Raw genomic sequence first — 27316 nt, 5'->3', positions numbered from 1 at the left:
TCCTACACAAAATGAACATTACACAAAACAGCACAGCACATGTAGAAGAAGAGAAAAGGTTACAAAGTGTGGGACTCTGTATAAATGCATTCGTCCAAAGGCCAGCATTGCAACAGACAAAGGGAGTGGAACTTTGGCTGCAATCTTCAACAGCTTACTGTAAGAACAGAGAGAAAAAAAATTATCATTTTGTAGCCACATATGCAGAAAGTATACAAATGTCATATTTCATTTTCCTTTGCAAAATAATTTCTATTTCAAGGCTTTGTTAATCTTTAAAACTGAGCAACTAGGTCTAATACGCCATAAAAATTGATGCATTAGCAAAAGAAATTATTAAAAAAGGTTAATGTCATTAAAAATATTGATTTAGAAATTTGTTCTCTGTAACATAGGAAGATAATGGTTTCAATCACTTGAGGTAACAGGTACTGGTCAAGAGGATAAATGTCATTTCTTATTACTGATTGTCATTCATGAGGCACTGACTAATTCCATATGTCAACAAGAAATATTCTGTCAGCAAAACCAGGTTCTCAGAACTTCTTAATCCACTAGAGAACACAGTATATTTCTACTCCCATAAGGGAGCTGCAAGAACATAACTACAGTGCTGTAGAATTCCCTTTTCCTTGTAACTGTCTGACAATAATTGCTCAACATATGTTGATTCTGTAACACTTGAAAGAATTCAATGAATTGTGAGTTAAAAAGTCACATTTCAAGAAGTTGTTATGCAGCCAATTGCTTAGATAGCACATACTTCATTTATTTCCAAGTGGCAAATACAGAGGGTTTTTTCCTCCTAGCTGAACTAGAGGTACTTTTGCACACATTTTAGCTTATCTTTTAGACTTAACCATGTGAGTTCATGAATCTCTGTAGAGGCTGAACAATTACAACATAAATTAAGTTTTACCATACAAATGGTAATTCACAAAGAAGCAGGAAAGCAAAACTCAAGATTGGGTTACAGTACCTTGATTTCACTTCAGAAGTGCTTGAATTCATGAGAATTTCTAAGATACATACGAGGATAATAGCTGTGGATCTACAGGGATCAGGATCAAGTCTAACATCGTACCTGCAAAGAAATGGTTTAAAAAGCACATCACTTCTAAACTAGGCTGCCAAATATCCATGTGCTGATGACAAAAAATATACATGAAATCTGTATGGCATCCCAGCCTGATTTCAAACCCCTTCTGAAACATTACTTTCTTCAACATATCACTGATTCACTTAACACCTATTTACACCACAATGCAAACCAGAAAGGATAGAGAAAACAATAATAATTAACAGAAGTCTTTAAAACTGTAAGGTAACTAATAATGTAAAGAATCAAACATTTATAATTTTTATTATCTTCAAAGGTTCCTATAACTTTCTTCCACCTTAGTGTCAATTTAAGAATTTACCTGAGATTTTTTAACCAATAAATTAAAGATGGCAAGTTGAGCAGCACAATCCATGTGAATAAATTAAGGACTGTAATGTGCATCTTGAGACTGTTAACAGCTTCAGCAAGTGTTTTACTGTTGGAAGGAGACTGTGTTTCTTCTGGAATGCTGTCCACTGAACTCTGGGCTTTGACTGTGTGTGTACCGGAGTTCTGTGAAGTTTCTTTTGAGTGGCCTGAATCCTGGAAATAAAAGACAGAGGTCACAAAAACATGCACAGGCTTGTAAGAACCCACACTGGGGAAAGAGGAGGGGAAAAATACCCTAACAGTATCACACCAGCTGTGATTTAGGAAGAAAATCTGCAATTTATGCCTCAAAAAGCCACCAAGAGTAAAGTTAAATTTTAAAGTATCTAAATTTAACCAGAAATTTCTCATACACTAATAGTTTATATGTCCATGGAAGAAAAGAATGGAAACTGTAAATGCCCTGACACCAATGAAATGAAAAGCAGTTCCTAGAAGGGGGAAGAACAAAATGAAAGGAGTAATAAAGCATGGGGATGAAAAGTCACAGATGATCATTCACAGGAAAGATCTAGGAAATAATGGAACTGGGAGTAAAATATTACCTCTAGGAATAAATAGCAAAGATAAACAAACAAGTTGGCAGATACTAACTTCCAGTGACAGGAAAAAAAACCCACAAATTAAACAACCCACAAACAACTTTTTGTGTCAGACTTTGTTCTATGTTTGCAAAAAACAGCAGGTAGTCATCACAGGCTGTTATCCACACCTGCTTACATCTTTGATCCTATACCTTAAAGTAATCCAGAAAACAAAGTTCACACTGCATGGAACCCAACACTTCTTTACTGTGTTTTTAACAGCTCCCTATTTACTGCAGTCTCAGTCCATGTTCATCTAATACATCCTATCTGTCATCTCTGGACTAAAATACCTTGAACTCCACACGCTGCCTCTAGAAAAAGCAGTACCTGCAGTATAAATTATCACCTAGAATTATTTTTTTAAGATAAGCCATGCATAATCAAATACCAAAATTTAGACAAACCCTGTTAATCTGTGTGTATTCAGAGACAATTTTCTTCTTAGAGGACAAGTTCACATTGCAGAAACTTCAAACAGCAGTCATGTGTGATGGAGCAGCCTGCTCATGGCCTGGCTGCTCTTTCACATCACACATGCAGCAAGTGAACTACAGCTACCCAGTCACTGCAGAACAACCTGAGAGTACCAAGGCAGAAGTTTGCCAGACAATTTTTGGCCAGAGTTTGGAACAGAAGTAGGAAACAGACTCACCCTATTGTGCCTGTTTTGCTCTGCTCTTACAGTTACATGCAGTTTTACAACCTGTAAGACAAGCAGTTGCTTGTTTAGTAAGGATTCTTCACACAAAAGCTGTAGTACAGGAAAAGAAATTGAGGACTCCTTACTCTTCAAGGGAGGTATTAGTCTTTGCTTTTATAATATTGCCTAGCTGTAAGTTAAAATTTTCAATTATCTGCATTGTTGTAGTGGGTATGTAGAACCACACGTTTCTTTGTAAGAAACATAAACAAAAGAAGAAAAAAAATTCTACAGATGATAAAATTATGACAGTGAGAAATTAGAAATACCTATTTCAAGTATGAGAATAATAACATTTCTTTTACGTGTGAAAAAGGGTAATCTGGATTTTTGCTTTTAACCTGGGGTTAATTCAAAGCACCTAAAATTTTCAATTCAGTTACAAATAGAAAATCTTTAGCCTTTCAGTACCTTGAACAAGTATTGAAGATAAATAATGAGCACAGCAAATGCACCACAAGTGCTCCAGCTAACCAAAGCAAGAGATATCATCCCACAGAGTCTGCTGGGTGTAATCAACTTATCTTTCTGAAGTTCAGTAGGTCTAAATGAAAGAAAAAATCAGAAACAAAACTTCTGTTGTACTTCTTCTCAGACATCAATTTCTGCTTGCTTTCAAATGTATAAATTCAATCTGCCCAGAATTCAGTCTTGCCCAAGCATTCACACAGAAGCAAACAAACAAAAAAACAATTGTCAGGGTCAAAGTCATCTAGAAGAGCACAATTATATAGTATCACGTTGTTTTACCTAATCAGAGTTAACCATAATGAAGAGAAGAGTCTCAGAGATGTAGAGAAAAATACTCCACTCCAGTAGGCAATGCCTGTCCCAAAAAGAAATAGAATCAGGGACACAAGGGGGAACCATGCATCCTGACTACTCAGTACAGCAGCATCCACCTCTGGTAGTGACAGTGATTCCCATATCTCTCTAAACCAGTTAAACCTGCCAAAAACATGAAAGCAGTATTATTTATCACTTCCAATTGCTCTTGCAGTTAGATATCTATCAAGTACTCCTTCTACTACAGTCTTACAAGCAAAATAACAGTCAGGTGTTTACAGTGACTACAGATAAAATAATACTCCTCCCTAGCAACAGTTTTACTAAAACTTCTGTTTTGGAAACTGTTTTAAACAAATAAATGATGCAAACTCACCCCTGCAGAAACACAACAATGCTTATAAGAGGTTCTACTTTGTAGGGCTTTGCTGTCCTAACTAGTTCGAGGGAGAAGTCTGAACACTGGCCTAGGATCAAGAACAGAGAGCATCTGTAGTTACTGCCATGGCATGAACTTCAACAAACATCATCCACAACAAAATAAAAATTCAGACAATGGTGAGCTGACTTGAAAACAAGATAACCATGTCTTTTAAGAGTACTGCAAGGCTGCATACTTAACTACCAAAGCCCTTCTCCACTGGGTCACCCACATTAAGGTAATAAGGCACATGAGCTACTGGAGACATTGTGGAGTTTGCTACAAACACCCCCTGAATTTTAATAAAAATGCATTTTGTCTGAAGACATGACAGCATAACAAAGCTGTAATTCAAAATCTCATCTTCCTGCAAGAAACAGTGTTTTCTGCACATTAACAATGTATTTTAAACTTTTACATGTATTTTTAAGTAGACCTCTGGTAATTCTAATCTACTGTGCAACACCGATATTTCACAGAGAGGGACTGCAATTTAAAACAATAAAGAAATATTTTGCTACAACACAACCTTGAAGAACTACCAGCTAAGAAAAAATAAAAAAGAAGAACGGAGATCCAAGTATTTCCATAAGCTGAATGATGTTTAGCTTGAAAAATTCACATCTAGTCTTTCATCACTAAAACTCAATAAGCAATTTCTCTAAAAACACTTGTGACAGAGAAAAATATACAGATTTTTAGAAAGCTACCTGTTGATCTTAGTGTGCTCAGTTGTCCTCCATAAGTAAGAAGAATATTAGAAACAATATAGACTGGAAAAGCACCAGCATGGAATCTTACTATCTGAAAGACAAGGATGAAGGGATAACTTCACTTCTTATAAAAATAAATTTAAAAAAACACATACACAAATATTACCATGAAAATGAGATTAGAATATATTTCTTGAAAGATTCAGTTTCTCATTTTAATGCGTATTTAATAACGCCCAATAGCAATTAATGTTACAGATGGAAAAGACTAGAAACTCTCATAAGCAGCTAATGAAACAGGTTTGGATAAATGATCAAATTAGAAACAAATGGGGTTTTTTTCCCAGTCAAGACAAGTATGAAAAAATCAAGTATCAGATTTCAGTAAAGTAAGTTTAAAACAATTTAAAGGCCACTTTCCAAGCAAAATCTGCATATAGTTATATATGCTTTTAGGCAAAGAACTTTTGGAAGGAATTATATGCATGTATTAATTGGCTTCCAGTATCTCAAGTCATTATTAATATACCAATAGCCTATAAACTCTCGTAAAACAACAACAAAATGAAAAATCCTTTCTCTAAATGTACACATTCACATAGAGAATCTTGCCAGTTCTATTCCAGACTACACTTAGGTGCTTGCAAATGAATTACTCTTTAGATGCAGAGAACTGCAGATGGCCAGTCTATTTTTACTGATCCCCATGTCGAAATGTATTCTTCATTGATAACCAAAGAAGATTTGTTCAGAAGGAGCATATGGACCTACTTAGACTTTTTCCCCCAACTTAATTGATGCCAAATGTATTTTAAAGTTTTAACACCACTGACTCATCAGGCAAGAAAGTTAAAGTGACCTACAGATATTGAGCTCACCACAAAGCCACATACTCCACATTTACAGCAGCTCTTTAGAGCTAGAGAGCTTTTCTGCTCCTCTAAGGACAGGGGCCTGACATTCATCCGGGAGGGATCCTTGCCAAGGGAAATTCTGCAAAATGATCACTGAATAGTGCTCCTCTTGGCATTAAGAAGGAACCTGAAGTGCCACAGTAAGGAAGGGAGGACGTAAAAATTTCTATAGATGCTACTGAGATAAAAAAAAACAATTTAGTATTAGGTTTTCTTACTTGCCCAAGAACCTGTAGAAGTGATGTCTTCAGAATTACCTTGAAAAAAAATATATATTGTTTCATACAATAGTAAGCATAAGTAGAAAATACTTCAATTTTTAACAAGCAAACTTATGTTCTAGAATACAGCAATCCCACAACTAAAATGTATAGCATCTTGCAATTGACAATTAAAAGCAAATGCTTTAAAGTTTTAGAGTCCAACCTTCAGTACTAACCCAGCTGTTGCAAAATACTTGTAACATACACTAATGTCAAAAAGGCCAAACTGCCCACCTTTAGATTCACTTACTATTTATTTAGATTAATTAGCTATGGTTTAAAAGACTGAATTATGCAAAAAATCATCCAGCAATGCCAACTAGCTATAAAATAAAACTGTTTTACTCACTTCATACTGACAGTCTGGGGAAGAGTAGATGTTTAACTCTGGAAGGCTGCTGTCGCCGTGAGGCTGAGCCATGTGCAGTTTGGCAGAAATCTCAGCAAGAGATGGAACTCTGAAACAGCAACTTACATGGTCACTGCTGTCCTTATGACCAAGCAGGAAAACCAAATGTGTCTCAGTCTTCAACAAGTGCACCTAAAGCACATCTACCACACCAAGTGTCACCTCAAGCTGTGAGCAAAATGGTGTAAGGAACTTGTTGACCCTGTCACAAAGAACTACGTAACATCCTCAATTCCCTCTCCTCTGAACTATCCTGGGACATGGCGCTAAGGAAAGCAGACGAGTTCAGTGAACACACTGCCTCATAGAGCATGCAAATATGCTGAGTGCCAGGAACAGAAAGAATGTATTCTCAAGAACACAATTCAGCTTCCTGCAAATATTATGCTGCTGGAAAACACAGGGAGCTGGAAATTGTGAGGTATCCTTAAGACTCCTAAAATAAACTAGAAATACAGTTTTCCTACCATCTAAAATACTGTCAGGTTGTTCAACTTCATAAGTGACAAATATATTTCCAGCTGTATCATTTGATTTTGTCAGGACTATGCTGCTGAAGCAAACATAGGGCTGCTGTGTAATCCAAACCCTGGCTTCCAGGAGAAAGCCAGAATCCAGAGAAGCCATTGTTCTCCACTGATGAGAAGGGCAATGATTATCCTCAGAATTTCAGACCAGCATATCTGACTTCTTTTATAAGAAAATTAGTGAGAGCCATTAAGCAACCAATTAGTAGGTATTCTTATTCTAGGAAAAGTCAGAACAATTTGTCAACAAGGGCTGAAAGGTAAGGAAAAGATGCAGAAGCCAAACACTTAAGACTGGAGAAACTGTCTGTCCCACATCAGAAATATTAGCACAACAGGATGCAAATATTCTTCAAAAAACATGTCAAGAAGTTATTAATTGTTAAAGTTCTTACTTCACTACAGTTATTGAGTCTTCGTATGACCAGGGAATATGAAGTCTGTAAACACTTGGTTTTCTTTCTGAAATGGAACAGCATAAAAAAATATAAACTTAACTAAGAACCAGATGTGGGAACTGTCTCTAAAAACTACAGGGTCAGTAAAACAAAGGTGGCACACAGATCACTACACAGAATCTCTGGGCTTGCAGTTACATTTACATTGCAGTGCAGATCACAGCAGTTAGCAGCAAACAAAAATTACATGGTTAAACTCAGGCTGTTACAGGACAAGACAGTGAGACATCAATGTTTAAAGGAAGAACAGTTATGAGAAGAGTTCTGCTTTTCAATATGAAACAAAACCTCAGTCTAATAAAATTCATCACTTTCTCTTTTTTTTGAAACAGGGTCCTTTAGCAACCCATCCTCTTTAAGCTTATGTAGCTCAACATTCAAATTTGAGTCCTGTTATTAGCAAATAAAAATCCTAGGCAAATGTGCTTTTCTCAAGAAACATTTTCAATATAAGGCAGAATCCTAATGAAAATTCAACGTCCCTTTGCTGGGAAATAAGAAAAACAAACATTAAAAGACTAATTCTTCATTTTCATTGATCCATCCTTCTTAAAGTGGGAAGTGAGAGATATTAGCAGACGCATTTGTACAGACCACAGCAGCATTGCCTAAACTCCATTGTTGCATGAGAAGACTTCAGTTTCTACAAATTTTCAGCAATTTTTATAAATTTGTACTTTAGAAGATTTCTATTTACCTTTGAGTGACTGGCAGTGACTGTCTATATAAATTTTGAAAGCTTGATATATCTAGAACACAAAAAAATAGAATTCACTCACTTTTCTCCAGACAAGCAGTGGTTACATGACCTTAAAAACTTAAGTAGCATTCTTACTTGGTTGAAGTGCTGGAGTTGTACATTGTAAAATAATCCAGTTGAATTTAATAGAATTTTGCTTGAAGAAAACCCTGGAAAGGATACAATATTTTCAGTTATTATATAAAATTATCTGAGAACTCACTACATATTCAGATTATTTATTTTCCAGGAGAATTACATACTTTCATATCTGTAAGTCTAAACCCCCACATTTCTTATTTCTTTGTTACTAACAAAAGCAGTGTTACCTTTAGTGAAAAACAAGCCCCAAAAACCTCCTAACCTGACATTTTTAGGCAAATTTATTATTCAAAGGTTAGTTATATTAGTTTTCCATTTTTTCCGAAAGCAATATGCTATACTTACCAAATGAAAAAAGATGTGTTACAGGGAGCTGGACTGTTCTGGAATCCTCCTTGAAGAATTCACAGCCCAAAGTATACTGCAATTGAGGATATTAAAAACAGATCTAAACCAGAGCACAAGACTAGAAAGCCTTTGTACTTGCCAAATTACATTTCCCAAGCGATCTCTCCTCTATCTTTGCTTACCCTGAAAATTGTGCATTACTAGTTTCCCTGCAAGATGCCTCTGTCACAACTATCTGAAGATACACTCAGAGAAGAAGTGAGGAAGAACATCACACTCACTTGTGCTGTGAATAATTTCTTGGACTGTGAATAATTTCTTGTGCTGTGAATAATTTCTTGGATTAATATACTACAGACTCAGAGACTGAATTTGTGTCACAGAAAGCAATGTCAGATCTGATTAGGCTGGAAATTCCAATTCAGTACTCTGCCATTTCAGGACTAACTTGAAAGTCTGCCAGATCCAGATGGGTAACACACCAAGCCTTCCAATGTCCTCTTACTGGGAGCCCTTGATGCAAAGACACCCATCTTATTTGTGAGACTCAAACTGTTAAACCCTGCACAACTCAGTCTACTACATCATTTGTGGTTTAAGAGCTTGCAGAGCTATCTGACCTATGCTTCCCAGAATCCAGGTGTGGTGCCTTCAATTATCTGTATTCTCTGCTAACCTGGGTAAGAGAAATGACTGTTCAAAGGTATGCACATTCAGGAAAACAATCAGAGTACTAAGCAAAGCAAGGAAGATTACCATTAGGATCTCCAACAAGAACTCTAAGAACTGATTTGAGAACTGTGTCTTTGTACACGTTTCAAGTGCTGTTCATGCCTTATTGTTTGGTATTTTATCAAAGCGTTTCTCAGCTTACAGAAGCTACTTTCAAACTGCACTACACTGTGGGTCTATGGTTTCTCAAAGTAACTTAGCACATACTTCTTTTTCCTCCTGTCATAGCACCTGAAAGTTATGGATGCACTAAGCAAGCAATTTCTGAATGTCGTATTTTTTTACCTTATTGCCAGCTGCAGGTGGTACCTGAATGACAATGTGGGACAAAGAAGGATAGTCCAGAAGTTTCAGCATTATAACCTTAAAAAGAAAGGAATAAAGAAAAAGAGAGAAGGAAGTAGCAAACCATTACTGAACACACCCCTTAGCTTGCCCCTTGCCAGTTCCTAGTTGTCTACCCCTTGTACCCTCTTCCTGTGGAATACAATCTGTCCCAATGCTCCAAACAGAACAGCTCCTTCCTCTGTGACTTGCAACCACCCCCTGAAGCACCTCTCCCTCCTACAAGTCAGGTTCACACTTACCTTGGTGGTTGGAAGTAACTCAGCTCTCCAGGATAAATCAGCAGCTTCCAGGCTGTAAAAATTCACGCACATTAAAGGATGAGCATATTCATTATGCAGGCCCAGCATTATGGCACTGGATTAATATACCAGCTTCTCTCCTTCTCTCTGAATTAACATTTTAAATTGAGAAGAAATTTGGGTGTACTGCTACCACAGTAATCTATCAAACAACAGTAATTTCAGATAGCGCAAATCTTATTTGTGCAAAACCAAGCCAAGCAAAGCTCCAACTCTTGCATACAGAAAACCTGCAGCACATATTCGCCAGGCAGCTCAGACACAAAATGAAAACTTTTCATGAGCTAAAACTGCACTAGCACTGAATTATCAGGCACTTTTATTAGCATCTGTTAAACATCAAAAGCACCAATTTTCCTATGGAAATATCTAGAATAGATATATAAATAAGAAATTTTGTTCGCTGTTAAAGACCTTGCAGCAGTTCTAAAATGTGTTCACACACTGAACTGCAACACATCCATTTGGTCACTTCAGGTTTTGGTTATTTGAATACCAGAATACTGCTGCTTCTCTAGTGTTCATGACCTCAGGACACAGTTCACAGCCAACCCACTATTGTTAGATGAGGTTTAAGTAGCAGTTCTGAACTAGTAACGTGCACTTCATGCTGATCAAAGGCTCTGCAAAGGAGTAACAGCCAACTTCTTGGATCAGGAAAAAGTAATTGTGACATTTGGCTATCTGCTGGAGGCAAGACTCTGGCTGTACACCTCAGTGATCCCAGAACAGATAAAAACTCTGCTAGTTCAATTTTGCCTGGAAGCTTTCCCTCATTTGAAGGGTAGATTGAATTTGAGTTTATTTTACAAATTTAAGCTAAGACAATGTTTTAAATCTATTGTGTAATGACTGTCATAACAAATAACCACTAAACCACGCACCCTTCTAAGTACTTTTCATATGACAGTAGCAAATTTGAAGTAGAAAAGAAAGAGATGCTTTAATCCACTCTTTTGAAGGCTCTGTGTGACATTTGACCTCTTTTGTCACAGAATTCTAACGAAACAGAATGACAGAGTGGTATGGGTTGAAAAGGACATCAAAAACCATCTAGTTCCAACAGCTGTGCTGTGGACAGGGACACCCTCTACTAGACCAGGTTACTCAGGACCCCATCCAGCCTGGCCTGGAACATCTCCAGGGATGGGACAAGCACAGCCTCTGTGGGGGAGCTGCTCCAATGCCTCACCATCCTCACAGTAACAACTTCTCCCCAGTATCCAACCTAAACCTGCCCTGCCAGTTTAAAGCCACTACCCCTTGTTCTGCCACCTCATGCCCTTGTGAAAGGTCCCTCTCCAGCTCTTGCTATGAAGGTCAAAAATACAGCTCCCTGGAGAAGAATATCACTTATTTTAAGAAAAGCTATTCTTTCCCGTTTTCCTGGTGATATAGAAAGCATGAATTATTTACAGTAATGATTTTACTTCCCAATCCCTTCCTACCAAGAATAATTTATACACATTAAATTCAAACACAGTCTCACAAAACCCATTTGAATAAAGAACAGGAATTGTTCATACTCACCACATTGATGAATTAGTGTTCATGCAGCCATAAATCCAGCTACCTGTGTCCTGTAAAGTCAATACCATAAAATACTACATTACCTAGGTGTGATTGCATTTATAAATATATTAAAAATACTGATTACTTCAACCAATGCAAGGGTTAAAACTGATGATAATTAAAGGACTGATATCATAATCTTGCAATTGTAATTGCAAGGACAGAAAGGTGAAGCTTTGGAGTGAATGGTGGGGGTTTCTAGGAACCATTTTAAATAACTTCAATTTGCCACCCTTTATACGAATAAATACAAAGTTAAGCAAACAAGCTTTCATAAATTCTCTTTTAAAAATATCCATCTTACATATCATGTTTAATCTCTTCTAACTAAAAGAAACACCTCAAGGTACTCTTCTAGGTAGTAGAGGAATACTTTAGATATTTAACGTTCTACTGCTCCGTCCCTTGAGAAATGAAGTGTTCCGAAGCAACAGCACCACGGTGCAGCTCTCAGACATTTGGTCTGTACCTCCCTCCTCCTCTCAAGCTGTACTAGGCTTGTGTTTCAGACAGTATAACAAGGGCAAAAGGTATCCTATCAAAGCACAACTAAGATCACAACATGCATGCAGACACTGAGGGTGCCACTGAGAAGGACAATGTCAAAAGCACCAAGCACAGACAATTGTTGTGCACAATGTGGTATGAATGCCATCTTTGGCAAGGGGAGGAGTGGCAACAGGGACAGGCAGGATGAAACAAGAAAGCATCTCAATTTTCTTGCCACTAATGTAAAATACACGATTCTGAAAAGTGTATTTATCCATCTTCAGTTTCCCAAGAGATTAAATTCATTCTTGTATTAAAAAACTGAAAAAAAATATTGGCTGAATGTATGTGTCTCAAGCTAAAAATACAAGAAATGCACATTATGGTGTTTCCTTTTCATAGGAGACAACTGAGATGATGCTGTCTCCTCATCTGTCTTCCATTCACTTTCTCTCCTTAGTGAAAGATCTCTTCAGCCTTTCAGGCTCATTTAAATTTTATTATGGGAAAGCAAACCTATAAACAGCTTTCCCAAATTAGAAGTATGGCAAAAACACAGAAGCACTAAAAACAACTTCTTCCTTCAAAACCATCAATATAGAACTGCACTAAATTAAAGGACACAGTAATCTAGAGCTTACCAGAAGAATCAGAAAGAAAACATTTGAGGCTCAGGTGGCATTGAAGGTTTCAGATCTTGAATACTAAGTGTGGCATGCTAAAACAGGTAGTACCTCTGACATGCATTAGGCTGTGACTGTAAATGGATGGCAGCAATTTCAACAGCTGCTCATTAACTGCCTAAAGACTGCAGCAAATGGAAATTAAAAATCACATCTTTATAAACGAATTCCAGACGTTAAAAAAGTATTTTCTCACCAACATACTATTTTCACAGTAAACATGACTGTATGATTTTCTGTGGCTTGCAAGAGGAAATGCAAAATATTTTCCATCAGAATCCTAAAAAAAAAAAAACCAACACAACTCATTAGTAAAAAGATAAACAACACAACCCCCCCAACAAAACAACCAAAACAACTAAAACAAAAACATAAACACACAACGGGAAAAATATTACTTACATTGTAAACTGAGTAAGTCCATTTTGAGGCTTTGACTGTAATCCAATTGAAAGCTCCTAAAAATAAGTATTTCAGTATGCTGCACTGCAGGAACAATTATCCTTACATCCAAAATCTTGTATTTTACTGATCACCAAGGTCTTATCTCCTATCTACATATGGATATAAACCTTATGTGCTTTAATCAACACTGAGAATTGCTACTGCTTGCAGTTACACGCAACAGTTATCATCAGTTCCACAGGAAACAATAAAGTCCTAGGATCCTGCTACTAATTACTAATGGCAAAATAAAAACCCCATGGATCTTGAAACAAAATAAAGGCAACAAAACAAATAAACTGACTTATATTCATGTAATGGTAGGGTGAGTGATTAATAATGAGGCAACATTAAGAACAGCCCCAATCTTTGTTTCTGTCAGTCTTTTAGAAAGCTAATACAGAAACTTGTGCAGAACAACATCAGCAACAACACACAAAAAAACCAGGAGCAGTTGGCTAGGGAAAAAGAGTAAGACAATAATGAAGAGATCAGAGTACAAATAATGCCAATTGTCATGCAAAAAGGTTGTATCTTTCCTCTATTTGAGGAGAGTAACAAGTTCATGACAGAAATTCAGCTAACTGTCAAGAGGTCACCATGAATAGGAAGACAGAAACATGAAATCCAATTTAAACCATTTCTTCTTTTTGCTAAAAACTGACCCAAAAAAAGGCAACCCTCCCAAAACATCAGTTTCACAACCTCTCTGGGCACCTGCTCTAGTGTTTGACCACCTTCCTGGTGAATTATTTTTTCCTAATACCTAATTACAATGTCATTTGTTACAACACGATTTTGACTGCCAATTGTGCTATCATTGTAAACCTCTGATAAAAATCTAACTTCATCTTCTCTCCAATTCTTCATTAGGTAGTTAAAAACAGCAACATGATCCCCCTCAGCATTTTCTTCAGGGTGAAAATCCTCCGTTCACTCAGCCTCTTTCGCCCATTTCCTATGCCCCAGGAACTGCCCATTCTGGTGCTCTTTTACTCCACACTCATTTCAGGAGATGCCAATGAACAAATGCTTTCATGTAAGAGGGTGCCCAAAACTGGACACCAAAGTACAAGCTACATTGGTACTTCTACAATGTCTTACACTGAGAATATTCCTGAAATAAAATGGTTTGTAGAAAACAGTTCAGCCCACTTCAGCAAAATAAAGGTTTGCCCTACAAAAGTTGTGTTTAGTCCTTAAGACTCCAGGCAGTCAAAATCTCTCACTTTTAACTCTGCATCCTTAGGAAGGAACTTTACAAGGAAACCCTTGGTGAACGGTTCATTTCACCCTGCCATGTCATGGGAAGAAGTGATTCATGGAGCAGATCTGAATATTCAGGATTTCCATGAGCAGCACAAAACTACCACAATGGCTCTGCAACACCCATCCAATCCCTCCTGCAACCACTGTAGATAAGACTGCCCTTTTGACATCCAGCAATTCTCAGTTTCTGAGATTTTCTGCTGGACAACCTGGTGTAAATATGAGTCCTCAGAATCTGAGCTATATAAAAGTGACAGATTTTTGCACTCACCCTTGTTAACCAATTTAATACCAAAACCAAATAAAAGCAGATTGCTTAGGCCTATAACCTGTATACCGTTTTAGCTTGTCTGAAGGAGGACAAAGTGTATTCTGAAACTTTGTCAGTGAGAAGATTAACTATTAACAAAGCAGTATCACTGAATCCTATTCAAAAGAAAACTGCTGCTCACCTGTGAGGTGTGTAAAAGCTTCAGGATTTTCCTCAAACATCTTTGCAGGGTGTCTCACAAAATGGTGATTCAGTACAGACATTCTTTTCTTTGGATCCTCAGTTATCTAAAACAAGAGCAGATTATCATTTTTTACCAATGTGTGAGATTCAAGATCATCTCTTGATCACAGCTAGCAATACAGTTTTGTGGGGGGAAGGCAGGAGAGATTGTTAGAAGACATTGAGCCCTTTCTGTTCTGAATTCAATGCTCTGAAGCACCATCAATAGTCAATCACTGCAATACAAAAAATCCACACATTATAAAGCACAGCCAAAACTTTCAGGAGTTTTACAGTGTCACCTACTCATAACCCCAGGAAACCATTCCATTAAACTTTCTTTATAGACACACATGCACTCTTCCTGAAATGACACTCAGGCCAGAGCTTAAGAAAAATTCTCACATTTAGGCTAATCTGAGTTCTCATATCCAGATGTATAGCCTCACTGGGACTCACTTTTGTTTGGGATTTTGGGTGGGATTCTTTTGGTTTTTGATCAGTTTGGTTTTGCTTTTTCCAAATAAGCCCTCCAGGACTAATTTTTATCTATTCCACCTTCCAAAACTGGCCACTACAACTGATTTCTGAGAAGTTTAACCCTCTAGCACAGTCAGTGCTGCAGAACAACTGTACTGCTCTTTTTGTCCCTATAAATCACACATTAAATTAAGCACACATGAAAAACTAGAGGAGTCTGTCCCAAGAAGCCTCAGAAGGAACACCTAAAATCCTTCCTCTTCTGTGTCTTGGGCTCTGCTCTTATGCACATATTGAGAGGTCAAATTTACAGCTACAGATCTAACAAAATTTGTTTATCCTGGTGCAAGGTCAACTGAACCTGCTGCTTTGTGGAAGAAATGTTCAGCCCACAGCTCAGCTATAAAACATCAAGCATTTCATTTTTATAATGAAAACTGAGCTAACACCTTCTTATTTCTGACTCTTTGGTCAAACAACACAAAGGGATTTTCCGGTGACTGGTACAAAATTGAAACAACTTTCTCAGCGCGACTTAGAATAATCAAAAAAAAGAGTTTTCTGTAGAATAGGAAGATATTTCTCATGATTAAACATTCTGGGATGGAAGAAGAAAGTGTGATGGGTAAATATACAGAGATCAAATATACAGACCTGCCTTGTATTTTCATCTATGAGATCAAAAAAAGCTCTAATGGTAGCCAGGATCAGTTCTTTGCACCTAGAAGACAGAATAAGTAAAATTAAATCTAGAAAGGAAAGATCCAGGGTGATAAAACTGGTCAGAAGAGACTTCACCATAATATTAAACTGAAGTTAAATTATGGTATGAAGTGATAACAGTGGAGAAGAGTCAGTCAATTAACCTTTGTTCCATTATCTTACCACACTATGGAGAGATGGTCAGTTGAGGCCCAAGCTCTAGGCACAGCTGAGCTCTGTTTGGGTGAAGCAAAGCATTAAACTTTTGTTAGTACTCAACATTCTAAAATTATATGGGAAATTTTCCCCTCCTTATTATAACATATTTGCAAAATTATTAAAAAGAACAGCCTTTATCTTAAGACTTTCAGGACTTAGGGTACAACAGAATAAACTTTTGTTAGTACTCAACATTCTAAAATTATATGGGAAATTTTGCCCTCCTTATTAAAACATATTTGCAAAATTATTACAAAAGAACAGCCTTTATCTTAAGAGTTTCAGGACTTAGGGTACAACAGAATGACTTCTTCAGTCACCCACCTTGCAAGCACTGAAGCACGTGCAAGGTAGAAATGATAAAACAAAATTACCAAGCTATCTATGTCAGATAGCGGAGACTAACGGTGAAAGGGCAGAAAATGGAGAGGAGGAAACTTACCAAAAATTTCTTCAAAGACTGCTTCTATGACTAATCTTACTATTTTAATAACTGATCCTGGCACATGAGAACAGCAGCATGCCAATGAAAGCTGCTGTTGAGAAACCAAGGACATCCTCAACAGCAAAACCATCAGAATACCACAAAAAAAGACCCGGTCAGTCTGAAGGTATTACTTGCTTAAAATGGATTTCATGTATTACATTTTAGGGACTAACACTATCAAAAAAACCTCCCACAAATGGAGCTCATCAACCTATTGCTCAATATGAATCAAACTATGAACTATTAACGCATCATGGGGAAGGAAAAAACCAAACTGAACAACAGCAACCACAACACAACCTTCAAAACAAACCAAACAAAATCCAGAAAGAGCTGGTACCACTACTCAGGAAATCTCATGCAAAATTCTGGTTACCAACACTCAAGAGAAATGAAAATAGAGCAGATGAAGAGAAGGGTTACTAGGACAAAGGGAATGCAGAGTTAATCCTCTCAGCCTAGCAGGATCTGAGCTGAGCCTATTTATAGACAGCTTTCTGCACAACACACAGGGAGGTAAACACCAAGGGAATGACAGCTATTTCATAGAACATTTTAAGCAGATGTCAGAAGAAAGGCATTAAAAAACTGGCTTCTGCAGTAAATGGAAGTTGGGAAGTACAAATTTGCCACCTCCTTGTGAGCGTTTTCCAGCTTCTCCATTGTCCATGTAGGGAACAAGTTGAAGGAGAGGGGATAGAACAACAAGCCTAAATACTTTTTGATGACCCTTGATTAATTTTGAAAGGATAGATGTCTCAAAAAGCAGAAAATTGGACTTGATGATCCTCTACATCCTTTCTATTCCTAAATTCTTTGAAAAAAGAAGGTGCTATGTCAGAGCTCTCTTTTATAATAAAACACTCTACTTCTACACTACACCTTCACCTTTCGCCATATACACATCTCTTGCAAAAACAGAGGGAAATAAAACCTGAGTTCTGGAACTGAAGAAGTGCAAGCAGGTGGTCAGAAGAAACAGTACCAAGTGATAGATGATTCCAATCAGTGCCACACATACTCCTCCAGTGGAGGCTCATTTAGACTACATCAACTACTTCTGGTTTTATAACCATACAGTATCCATCTAGTGTTTGAACATGCAGTATTTTCATACTTATTTACACTTTGCTGCCCATATAGACACTGATACATGCATTACATTAATAACTATCTAACACAGTTCCATGCAAAACCAAAAAAAAAAAAAAAAAAACCAAAAACAGTTTGCTTTTTTACCACAACAGATAAGGCACTGTCATGTTGACTCAATCTTGGTAGAAAAGCCAGTCCTGAACGAACTTGGTAATCTCTGAATCCTCCCGCCACAGAAAGGGTAGTTAAATTTCTTAAATCTTGGGCCTTTAGAATCCAATGATTGTTTACAGCTGTATAAAAATCTATAAAATATATTAAAATCAATCATCATTTTCCCATAAGCCTATTTGATATACCAAAAAAAAAAAAAAAAAAGCTATATAAACATTAACTAAAAGTTTCTGTAAGCCCCCTTGGAGACATTTGAGCTCTGATTATCACTTCTGATTCATGTAAGAGAGGAAAATTATTGTTTTAACCCAAAGAGGTAGCAGTTAGGGAAGACATACATTTTCTTTATCAGCTGAGCACATGTATTGTTAGAGTAGCAATCCATAGGTTTATTTGAAGGACAGACACAGATTTACTTGAAGTCCAGAAACAGTCAGTAAGGAAGAAACATTGCACTGAAATCAATTGTAGGATGGAGAATTAATACAAGCACAATAAATCAAATCCAGCAGCTAAAGATAATTCATTCCTCTTGGGTGTCACAGAGAACAATGAAAAGTCATGTCTGTTCCCTTTCCTTCACCAATTCCCTCAGTATCTACATGTAGCAGCACAACTATCACTAAACACATATTTAATCAGTAGCTTTTCAGGAAGTGTATAGTACATGTGCAATGATTATACTTCATTTTTATGCCACACTTATTTAGGTGAGGGAAAATATGATCTTTTTTGTGAATATTTAAAACATGTAATTACATCTATATTTATATTCTCGGTTGTACAACCTTTAGGTATGAAAAACATTAAATTTATCACCTTTTACAGAACTAACACTCATTCCATAAAGATAAAAGTCATTACAGAGGTCAAGTTTCATAAGAAGAGAAAATAAAGAAAGAAAATACGTCATTCATTGGAAGGCTTACAAATTTAGTAACATGCCCTGCAACTTATGAAATTACAAATCATTGAGAGCTCCAGGCCTCGCACGGAGACTCAAGTCCACATAATCCATTCTACACGCTTGACTTTCTCCGAGTATCCTGGCACTCTCAGCTACCTGAGTAACAAAGGAACAGATTCATTACAGCAAACAAAGCAGCACATTTTGCTGTTGATTTGCAAGAATCTCCCCACCAAAGCTCGAGAGGATCACTAAAGCAATACCACGTGATTACACAAATGCAATACTCACCGGTAAGGTATTTGTCTAAAGGCATTACAGGTGCAACGTGAGGTGTGGCTTGTGTAATGAGCAGGTTTATAAGTTCAGGCTTAAAATTCTTCAGAGTGAGCAATGCTCTTGCAACAAGACCACCCATGGAATGCCCAACTATTGCTACACTGCTTGGTGCAAATTCTCGATCCTGCAGCAAAGAGCAATCAGACACATCACAAACAGAGAAACAGATTTGACATTGAACTGTTCTTATTAGCTGTAGATTTCTCCCACCCTGCCCAAATTAACTTATGGTCCTTCAAGGACAACATAAATTAGCATCAACTTAACAAGCTTACAAACTGAATAAAAATTTATTTGCTATCTCACAAAAATGTGCTTAATATGAAGCATCCAGCCCAAAAGGAAATACTGTGTAGCCTGTGTAAGCTTAGTAAACGTAAGCTGATTTTAATTTCTGAAATTTTTAGGAACAGAGGACATCAAAGAACTTTCCTAGAGAAAACCTGATGTAAGGCAATGCTATCTGAATAATTTAGTAAGCTACAGATGTTTACATCTCTACTAGAAAAAGACATCCATTGTGCATAGAAGTATTTATTTAGAAATACAACACAGAACCTCCTTAAAGCCCTGGGATTGTCAAAAGTACTAAAAATCCATTAAAGAAAAGTACTTCTCTATTGCATTACTATCAGCTTCTAATATCTAGACACATTATAAAGTCTCCCTCCCCTACTCATCACCCCTCAGTTTTGCAGCAGGAAAGGCAGCCCAGCATTCCATTCCCAAATGGAAATGCATTGCTCAGCACGTGTCACTACTTACCTTGTACAACTTAAGAATTACTTTTATGCACTCATGCACAAACTTGGTCTGCCGTTGCAAGCTACCACCATACAATGCAACCAACTCCTCATTAAAGTTGACACTGAAGAAATTAAAATGATACTTGAAGTCAACATCTTCTGCTTTTCTAAGTGCAATGGAGCCAAGAGAACGTACTAGAAAAAGAAACCACAGCAATCAGAACAGCCCAAGAGTCACTGCTTAGCATCACTTTAGCAGAAATACACATAAATACATAATCAAATAAGAAACAAATACATTAAATCCATTGTTCATCTCAAGTAATTTATAAAAGACATTCTAAACCAAACCTTTCTTTTCAGTTTACTGCTGACAACAGAGATATTTTATGTCAGGAATAAATTTATGTAAGAATCGTGTTCCTCCACCTTAGGGCTGCTTTTCTCATCTCATTTGCACCTTCTGAGTGCCACTAGGAGAACAAGGCATTCTTGATCCCAACTGTAGAGGCAGTCCTACTGCTAGGCTTTCCTAAAACTCCTTTGAAGGCCATCAACTCTATGACAACATTCCCAAATACCACTAAGATAAGTATGGGGGATTGCAAAACCAAACCTTAAAGGACACTTGTCCATCTAAAATTCAAGTGAGAAAATGTTCACTTTACAAGGTCTTTTTTTCTGACCTGTCTTCCTTGTCTAACCCGGGCTACTAGTCAAGACAGCCTTTTGTGTGCAGAATTGTTCCCAAGTTTCCACAGAGACAATGCAGGATGGGAACAATAACAGCTGCAAATAAGAAGGTATGGTAGCAGAAGCAGAAAACAAAAGAGAAAGTCCCAAAAGTGCCTATATAAAACAACAAATTATGGTCATAAAGGTCTGCCCAAATCCAGCACACAGGAGCAAGATTCTCCTAGAGTACAGGCTGAGAGAACAGCAGAACCCTCCTTCTCAGATTGTCTTTTACTCAAAGTCTGAATTTTGTACATTTTACAAATTTCACTTTAGTGCCCATGAAAGATGATGAATTAATACTTCAAAAATGTCTGTAACACATCAAAAACTCCTGAAGGTGGGTTGTGAGTGAGCCTCTTCTTTCAAGTCAAAGGACAAGAGGAAATGGCCTCAAGTTGCACTGGGGGATATTTATATTGGATCTCAGGAAATGTTTCTTCCCCAGAAGGGTGGTCAGACATTGGAACTTGCTGCCCAAGGTAGTGGTGGGGTTGCCATCACTGGAGGCATTTAAAACCTGTGTAGATGTGGCACTCAGGGACATGGCTTAGTGATGGGCTTGGCTGGGTTAAAGCTTGCATTCCATGATGTCAAAGGTCCTTTCCAACCTAAATGATTCGATGAAAATAACAAGGCCAGCAAAGGCAGCAGCAGCAGTACCTGTCTTCACTGCTTATCAAAAATGAATATATTTTAAACAGCTATGAAAATTACGATAGCAACACCTTCTCTGCTCATCCAGGCATCAGAATAAAACTGTGTTATCTCACAATAAATTCTGAACAAAGAATTAATATGAATTAATTTTAACAAAAGTTTTCCAAAATGCACAGATGACGTATTGCCAGTCTCCCTAAATCCGTTCCAAAAATAACATTACTAAAATATTTATTTTCCTATAGCATGTAGCACTTCTACTCACCTAGTTAGTTTGTTCTTCAGATATTTCCTTCTGATTCCTAAAATGCCCTGAGAGTACCATTCTATTTCCTGCATAGTGATGTACTGCCGTGTGTTCAGAGACAGCATTAATTCACAGATTTGCAATATTTGATGCACAATCACAAAAGTCCATATGGCACCTCTCATAATCATTATGTTTGTAATCTTATTGGGATGCTATTGTGCCTGGAAGTCTCTATGGGTTTTCTGAAAGTACTAATTGGTAAAATATTTTACACTGTTGTAAGCTAAGCAAGTACATTCTCAAAAAACCCCAGCTCTCTAAAGGTTCTCTGAAATCAGCTAATTTAATCATCAAGTTTAGTGCTAATATAAGGAAAAATTATCACAGTAAGAAATCAGGGCTCAGACTATGCTATTTTCCACCCCACCTCCCCACCCCCCATCCATTTTCTAACATCATGAGAGTGTTATTTACTGTTTCAAAGCACATTTTAGGGAACAAAAATAACAGTCTGACAAACCCAGACTGGAAGGAATAGCAGGTACCAAAGTAAGCACTGAAACACAAAACCTCATGTACCATTAGCTTTGGTATTCAGAAAAATAAAAATGCTTTAAAATGATTTTGCCTTTCATTTGGAGACTAGAAATGTAAGAGGGAAAACAAAAGAGGCTATGTGTAAGGTGGGAAGACAACGTTAAGGAAAAAACACCACTATATAAAGATGTAGGGAATAATGAAACCAGAGGACAAGCTTAGGTGATGCTGATTTCTATAGCATGTAATTCCTTTACATCACAGATGACAGATGGTTCAGTTTGCCCTAATCAAATTCAGGTCGTGTTTTATTTGGCACTAACTGCACTAAACATTGTTCAAATCAAAACCAACTAGATGTTTGCAATCAAAAGTACAGCAAGGATGCAGTGCTGCCAGAGCATAAACTGCATAAGCTGTACTGTTTCTGGCTTTCAAAAAGCTTGCTCCAGAGAAATATTACAGCTTAACCATTCGACTGATTTCAAACTAAAATCATGTATCTTGACTGTTTGGAATTAAACAGACTAATATCTAAAATCATGTATCTTGACTGCTTGGAATTAAACAGACTAATATGATCAACCATTATGACTCGGTCTGGTATTATTTCAAACAGAAAACTACCACATGCACAAATCTGAGAGCTTTTTTGTAACAAAGCTATAACTCAGCTAAACACTTACCTTGTTTGTAGCTGCCAGCATTCCCAGGCAGAAAGAGAACTGGAATTCCTGTCAGTAGGAGATTTTTGTTTTCTTCAGCATAGTTCCCTTCCCCATAGAGATACAGCTCATATGCTGGGTATCGTCTGGCTATTTTCTTGGGTAGTTTTATTTTCTATTGCAAAAGTTAAAAAGAAAACAAAGACCTTGTTTATAAATTACAAACAGGAAAATACAGTGGCTATCCAGCCATTTAAATGATCTGGCATATGTGGTTTTATTTGTATGGCTGTCAATTACAGTCTAAAGAATACAGAATGAAAAACTGGGTTGGCTTTAAAAAAAAACCCAACTAATTAAAAATGGAATATCAAACAAATTGTTTAAGTAATTTACTGGGCATAAAGAATGGGCAGTTACTCTAAACAGCGATCACCTTCAACTAGCTTTGAAACAAACTACAAATGAATGCAATTGTGTATCGATCAAAGCTGCACATTCATAAAGTAAACCCAGCAATCCAGCCTTATAACACAGGTGGGAGAAAGGAGAAAAAAAAAAAAAAAGGCATGTCAAAACCCCACCAATTCTCCCAGGAGAGAAGCTGAGAGCAGAAACAGGGGCACAAGAGTGATGCTAACTATTCCTCATGTCAAAACCCCACCAATTCTCCCAGGAGAGAAGCTGAGAGCACAAACGGGCACAAGAGTGATGCTAACTATTCCGGATGCACCGGAATGGCTCTGGAGCCCTGCCCAAGGCCATGGATCTCAGCACAAGGACACGGGCAGCAGGATGTGGGTGACTGTCAGGTGCCACCTGCTACCTCAGGGGAAACTGCAGAGCTCGTGGGAATTCTCCTAGCTGAGTTCTACAGAGATGTCACCTGCAGTGGGAGTTTAAACAACAGCAGTTACCACCTCAATACAGCTCAGCAGAAAACACAAACCCATGGTCCTCTGAGGCTTTTTCTGTTTCCTTTTCAGAGCTGGGTTTGTGGTCTGACAAAGCGCCCGGTTCTGGAACAGCTCAAGCTCTAACGTACACGTCAGCTGTCCCTAAACAACAACAAGCAACCCACTAACCTAGCACACATCTGATTCACAGGATTAGGATCCCCAAAGAGAAAAGAACAAAATCTCTTTGATCCCAAGGGCTAGGTGAGGATTAATCTTACACCAGTAAGTCAATCTCTTAGAGTCATAAGACACTGTCTTAATTAAACGTGCTCCTGTTTACTACTATCTTGGTTTAACACCTGCATAGAGGCTGGTTGGTTTAGAATTCTAAGATACAGATTTTTAAAGTTTTTGAGTGCAAATACACTCATTCCAATATTTGATTAACTATGTTACAATTATGTAATAATTGAGAGAAAAATAAGATAATACAAACATACACGTATTAAGGTGTAATTTGTATTTCAAGAAAACACTTTTACAGAACAAGGTCTAGACTAAACTCAGTTTTGTATCAGAAATCTCCTGTAAAGTCTCTCTTAATTGCTTCCCTGAAATAGAAGCCTCTTTAATTCAAGTAATTTATTGTTTTCCCTCAGCTGCCTCTACCAAAAAGATGATTTAGCTTTAATTCTGTGCCCCCACACTCCTTCCCTTCCCCTGCTCTTGTCTATCTTTCCTCACCTACTATTTTCTTTCCCCCTTGGCCTTCAAAGTTTTTGGTATATTGGTTATTTGCCAACTATTTTTATGATTATATATATATATATATGTAAAATATAAAATCTCTATTCTATGAGATATATCTATGTGTGTGCATTATTTACAGTATTTTAATTATCTTCATTCATTAACACAATAGAGAGTATGAGGTAAATTCTTTCACTGAGAACAAGAAAATTTAAGCTTCACTCAGGGCTTATCTTCAGATCATCCTTTGGTCTTTTCCCTTTCTTCATCATCCTGCCTTTCCAGCCTCATTCACCTCACTGTCCCATTCTTGTTCCTTTCTGCTGCTCCTTTTGGAAAGGCTTCCAAAAGTATGTCAAAAAACCTTCAGCAGTTCCCATTACAAAACTAAGAGTGTCACCAAGATGTGCCTATATGACTTCCTGACAGATCAAATCAACTGCTCATCCACAGAAACTTCCTGGTTCATTGTCTTTTCAAAAAGTTTTATGGAACATAAAATTAACATGCTGTTCTTCCTTGGGGCATTGTCAAACACAAAAACTCACACAACCCATGAGAATTTTACTGTCAAAACAATGGGAGGCTGGGGGGGTTTTTGGTAAATCACAGTATTTAAATATTGTAACAAAAGGGCAATGTATAATTCCAAAGGAAAAGAGACATTCATGTTCCATGACAGTGGGTTTAAACTGTGAATTCCCAAGACACTGCTTATGCAATCAGTTGTAGCAAGCTACAGCAACTTTTGATAATGTCAGGGCAGGCTTGGTTTTTCACCCTGGTTCTGTAAGAAATTAGGTTTATGTGAACAAGTCCTCATTACTAACTTCTGAATCTCTTGCCAAGTACAGCTGAACAGGACGAGGGCAGCTTAAATTCAAACACTGCAATTCTAAAACTCATGCAAAAAAAGATGATCAATTACTAGGCTGACTGGGAGCTAACCCACACCGATGGGCACAAAAGAAATTAAACTTCTCGTTTAAGTGCTCGAGCAGTTGTTTGTTTTGTAATGTGATTCCAATCCGGAAGCAAGGACACGCACCTCCCACCCTGGGGTTTCCTACTGAAGGCAGCGCTGCACACACAACACACACCTCCAACAATAAAGAGCCACTTGTGAAGTACAACACCACAGCAAACCCAAATTCACAATTTGCCCCCCGGCCCAAAGTGCTGTTTTCTGCACGGTAAAAGCGATTCCACGGGAAACAGAAATTCCAGAGGGCAATACAGCAGCTGTGACTTGCATCTCCTGCATGGAGCTGCAGCTCTCCTTTAAGCCTTGCATCCCGCCTAAAGATGCCTGGAGTTTCAGCCCTTACATAATGACTAAATACAAAAGATGTGGTGGCAGACAAGAGTTTCAGGCACCCGCCAATAACATCACACGGATTCTGCCAGTAACTTTCTGTTGGTTGGCTTCAGATTGAAGCTGAAGTAGGTGCTGGCTGCCAGGAGATCTGAAAACTTGCTGCACAGTATTTAAGTACTTATAACTACTTAAACAAATTTGTTCTATATCACTGACAAAACATGTAGCCATACTAAGTTCCTCCTTCGTAGGCTGAAATGGTTATATCAAGGTTAGAAAATGAAGGTTAATAGATACAAAAATGAACTTTCTGCTTCATTATGAATTTAGACACTGAATTTAGACACTTCTTTATTGTGCAAGCCAGCTTGAATTTAGACACTTCTTTATTGTGCAAGCCAGCTTGCAACCTACTTCTGAACTGTGTTATTTAGAATAATTACTGTTTTTTCCAACATAAATTAGATCTCAGATAATGAAAAATGAATGCTCAGAAGTCAACCAATTATGCTTTTAATAAGAGAGAAAATGCTGTAGTATTTACTACTGTCTAAAAGAGAAATAGTTTTGTAACAACTACGTGCTGCAGCATTAGCAGCGAACTTAAAAATATGCATTTACATCCTTCCACTGCTAAGCTAGAATAGTGTGGGGAAAACATCAGTTCCAGGCGCAGTCCCCTCTCTAAAACCGATCTCAGGTTTTCAAAGAGACTTCTACAAGGCTGTTAGCAAAACAAGAGGCACCTCAGAGGGATTTACAAGCTCTCCCATGTACATGTCACCTCCAAAGTGCTCACCAAGAAGACTTTGCACCACTGCTCGCCACCTTGAGAAATACACTAACATTCAAAGCTCAGCTCTGCGCTTTTCTGACACGCTGGTTACCTCACGCCACGAAGTCATGACAAGGGCCATGAAGTGCAAGGCTCGGCCTCCCGGGCGCTGCCAGGGCTGGCACAGGAGCTGGCCCAGCCCCTTCCTCGGCCAACACCCGTGCGAGCTGCTGGGTTCCACAGAGCCACACGGAGCTCCAGGCACTGGCAGCTCCGATCGCGGGCACGTTCTGCACGGCGGCAGCACCAAACGCCCCGCAGGGTTACAGGTGGGCAGCTCTTCGGCCGCTCTCTCGCCCTGAGGGGCACCGCCACACGACGCGGGCACAGCAGCGCGTCCTGCCAGCCCGGCCCCGCTCACGCCCCAGCTGCCCGTGCCCCATTTACCCCTCTCCGCTCCAGCACGGCGGCGAGCCCCGAGCTCGGGGCTGTTCTCCCTCCCCGGGGGAGCTGCGCCTCAGGCTCCCGGCTCCGGGCTCCGGCCGCGGCAGGGCGGGCGGCAACGCTCCGGGAGCGGCAGGTCCCACCTGTTACACCCGCCGCACTCACCAGGTACTCGGGGTACTCGTACATGTAGGTCATGCTGCACCGGTTCTCCTCGTAGAGGAACATCACGTCCCGCACGCCCAGCAGCACCAGGGCCGCCAGTGCCCCGTAGAAGAGCGCTGCCAGCGCGGGCAGCCGGCGGCCCGCCCGCCCCATGGCGCCCCGCGGAGCGGAGCGCTGCTCC

General features: G+C 38.4%; 1 protein-coding gene across 3 annotated transcripts; it reads right to left on the bottom strand.

Annotated features, from left to right (window-relative positions):
• Positions 1 to 12: 12 nt before the first annotated feature.
• PGAP1 (post-GPI attachment to proteins inositol deacylase 1) lies at positions 13 to 27310 on the bottom strand. Of its 3 annotated transcripts, XM_041403718.1 has the most exons (27): positions 27136 to 27310; positions 22806 to 22959; positions 19957 to 20132; positions 19144 to 19315; positions 17916 to 18076; positions 16154 to 16206; positions 15923 to 15989; positions 14748 to 14853; positions 12985 to 13040; positions 12779 to 12862; positions 11369 to 11418; positions 9779 to 9830; positions 9477 to 9554; positions 8457 to 8532; positions 8106 to 8179; positions 7968 to 8019; positions 7208 to 7274; positions 6226 to 6334; positions 5832 to 5870; positions 4697 to 4790; positions 3942 to 4032; positions 3530 to 3727; positions 3191 to 3323; positions 2732 to 2782; positions 1422 to 1645; positions 980 to 1084; positions 13 to 157 (listed from the first exon to the last, which is right to left on the bottom strand). In XM_041403718.1, exons 1-27 carry the CDS (start codon positions 27286 to 27288, stop codon positions 19 to 21), a joined length of 2814 nt encoding a protein of 937 aa, XP_041259652.1. In that variant the 5' UTR covers positions 27289 to 27310; the 3' UTR covers positions 13 to 18. The 3 variants fall into 3 exon arrangements, with proteins under 3 accessions (XP_041259652.1, XP_041259654.1, XP_041259653.1); XM_041403719.1 differs by lacking the exons at positions 13 to 157; positions 2732 to 2782; positions 3191 to 3323 and having other exon boundaries at positions 974 to 1084; XM_041403720.1 differs by lacking the exons at positions 12985 to 13040; positions 15923 to 15989; positions 16154 to 16206; ... (3 more) ...; positions 22806 to 22959; positions 27136 to 27310 and having other exon boundaries at positions 14748 to 14758.
• Positions 27311 to 27316: the final 6 nt, after the last annotated feature.

This window comes from Onychostruthus taczanowskii, unplaced genomic scaffold (assembly GCF_017590055.1).
Source record: "Onychostruthus taczanowskii isolate IOZ18803 unplaced genomic scaffold, ASM1759005v1 scaffold20, whole genome shotgun sequence".
Lineage (NCBI taxonomy): Eukaryota > Metazoa > Chordata > Aves > Passeriformes > Passeridae > Onychostruthus > Onychostruthus taczanowskii.
This window is presented reverse-complemented; position numbering and strand designations above follow the sequence as displayed.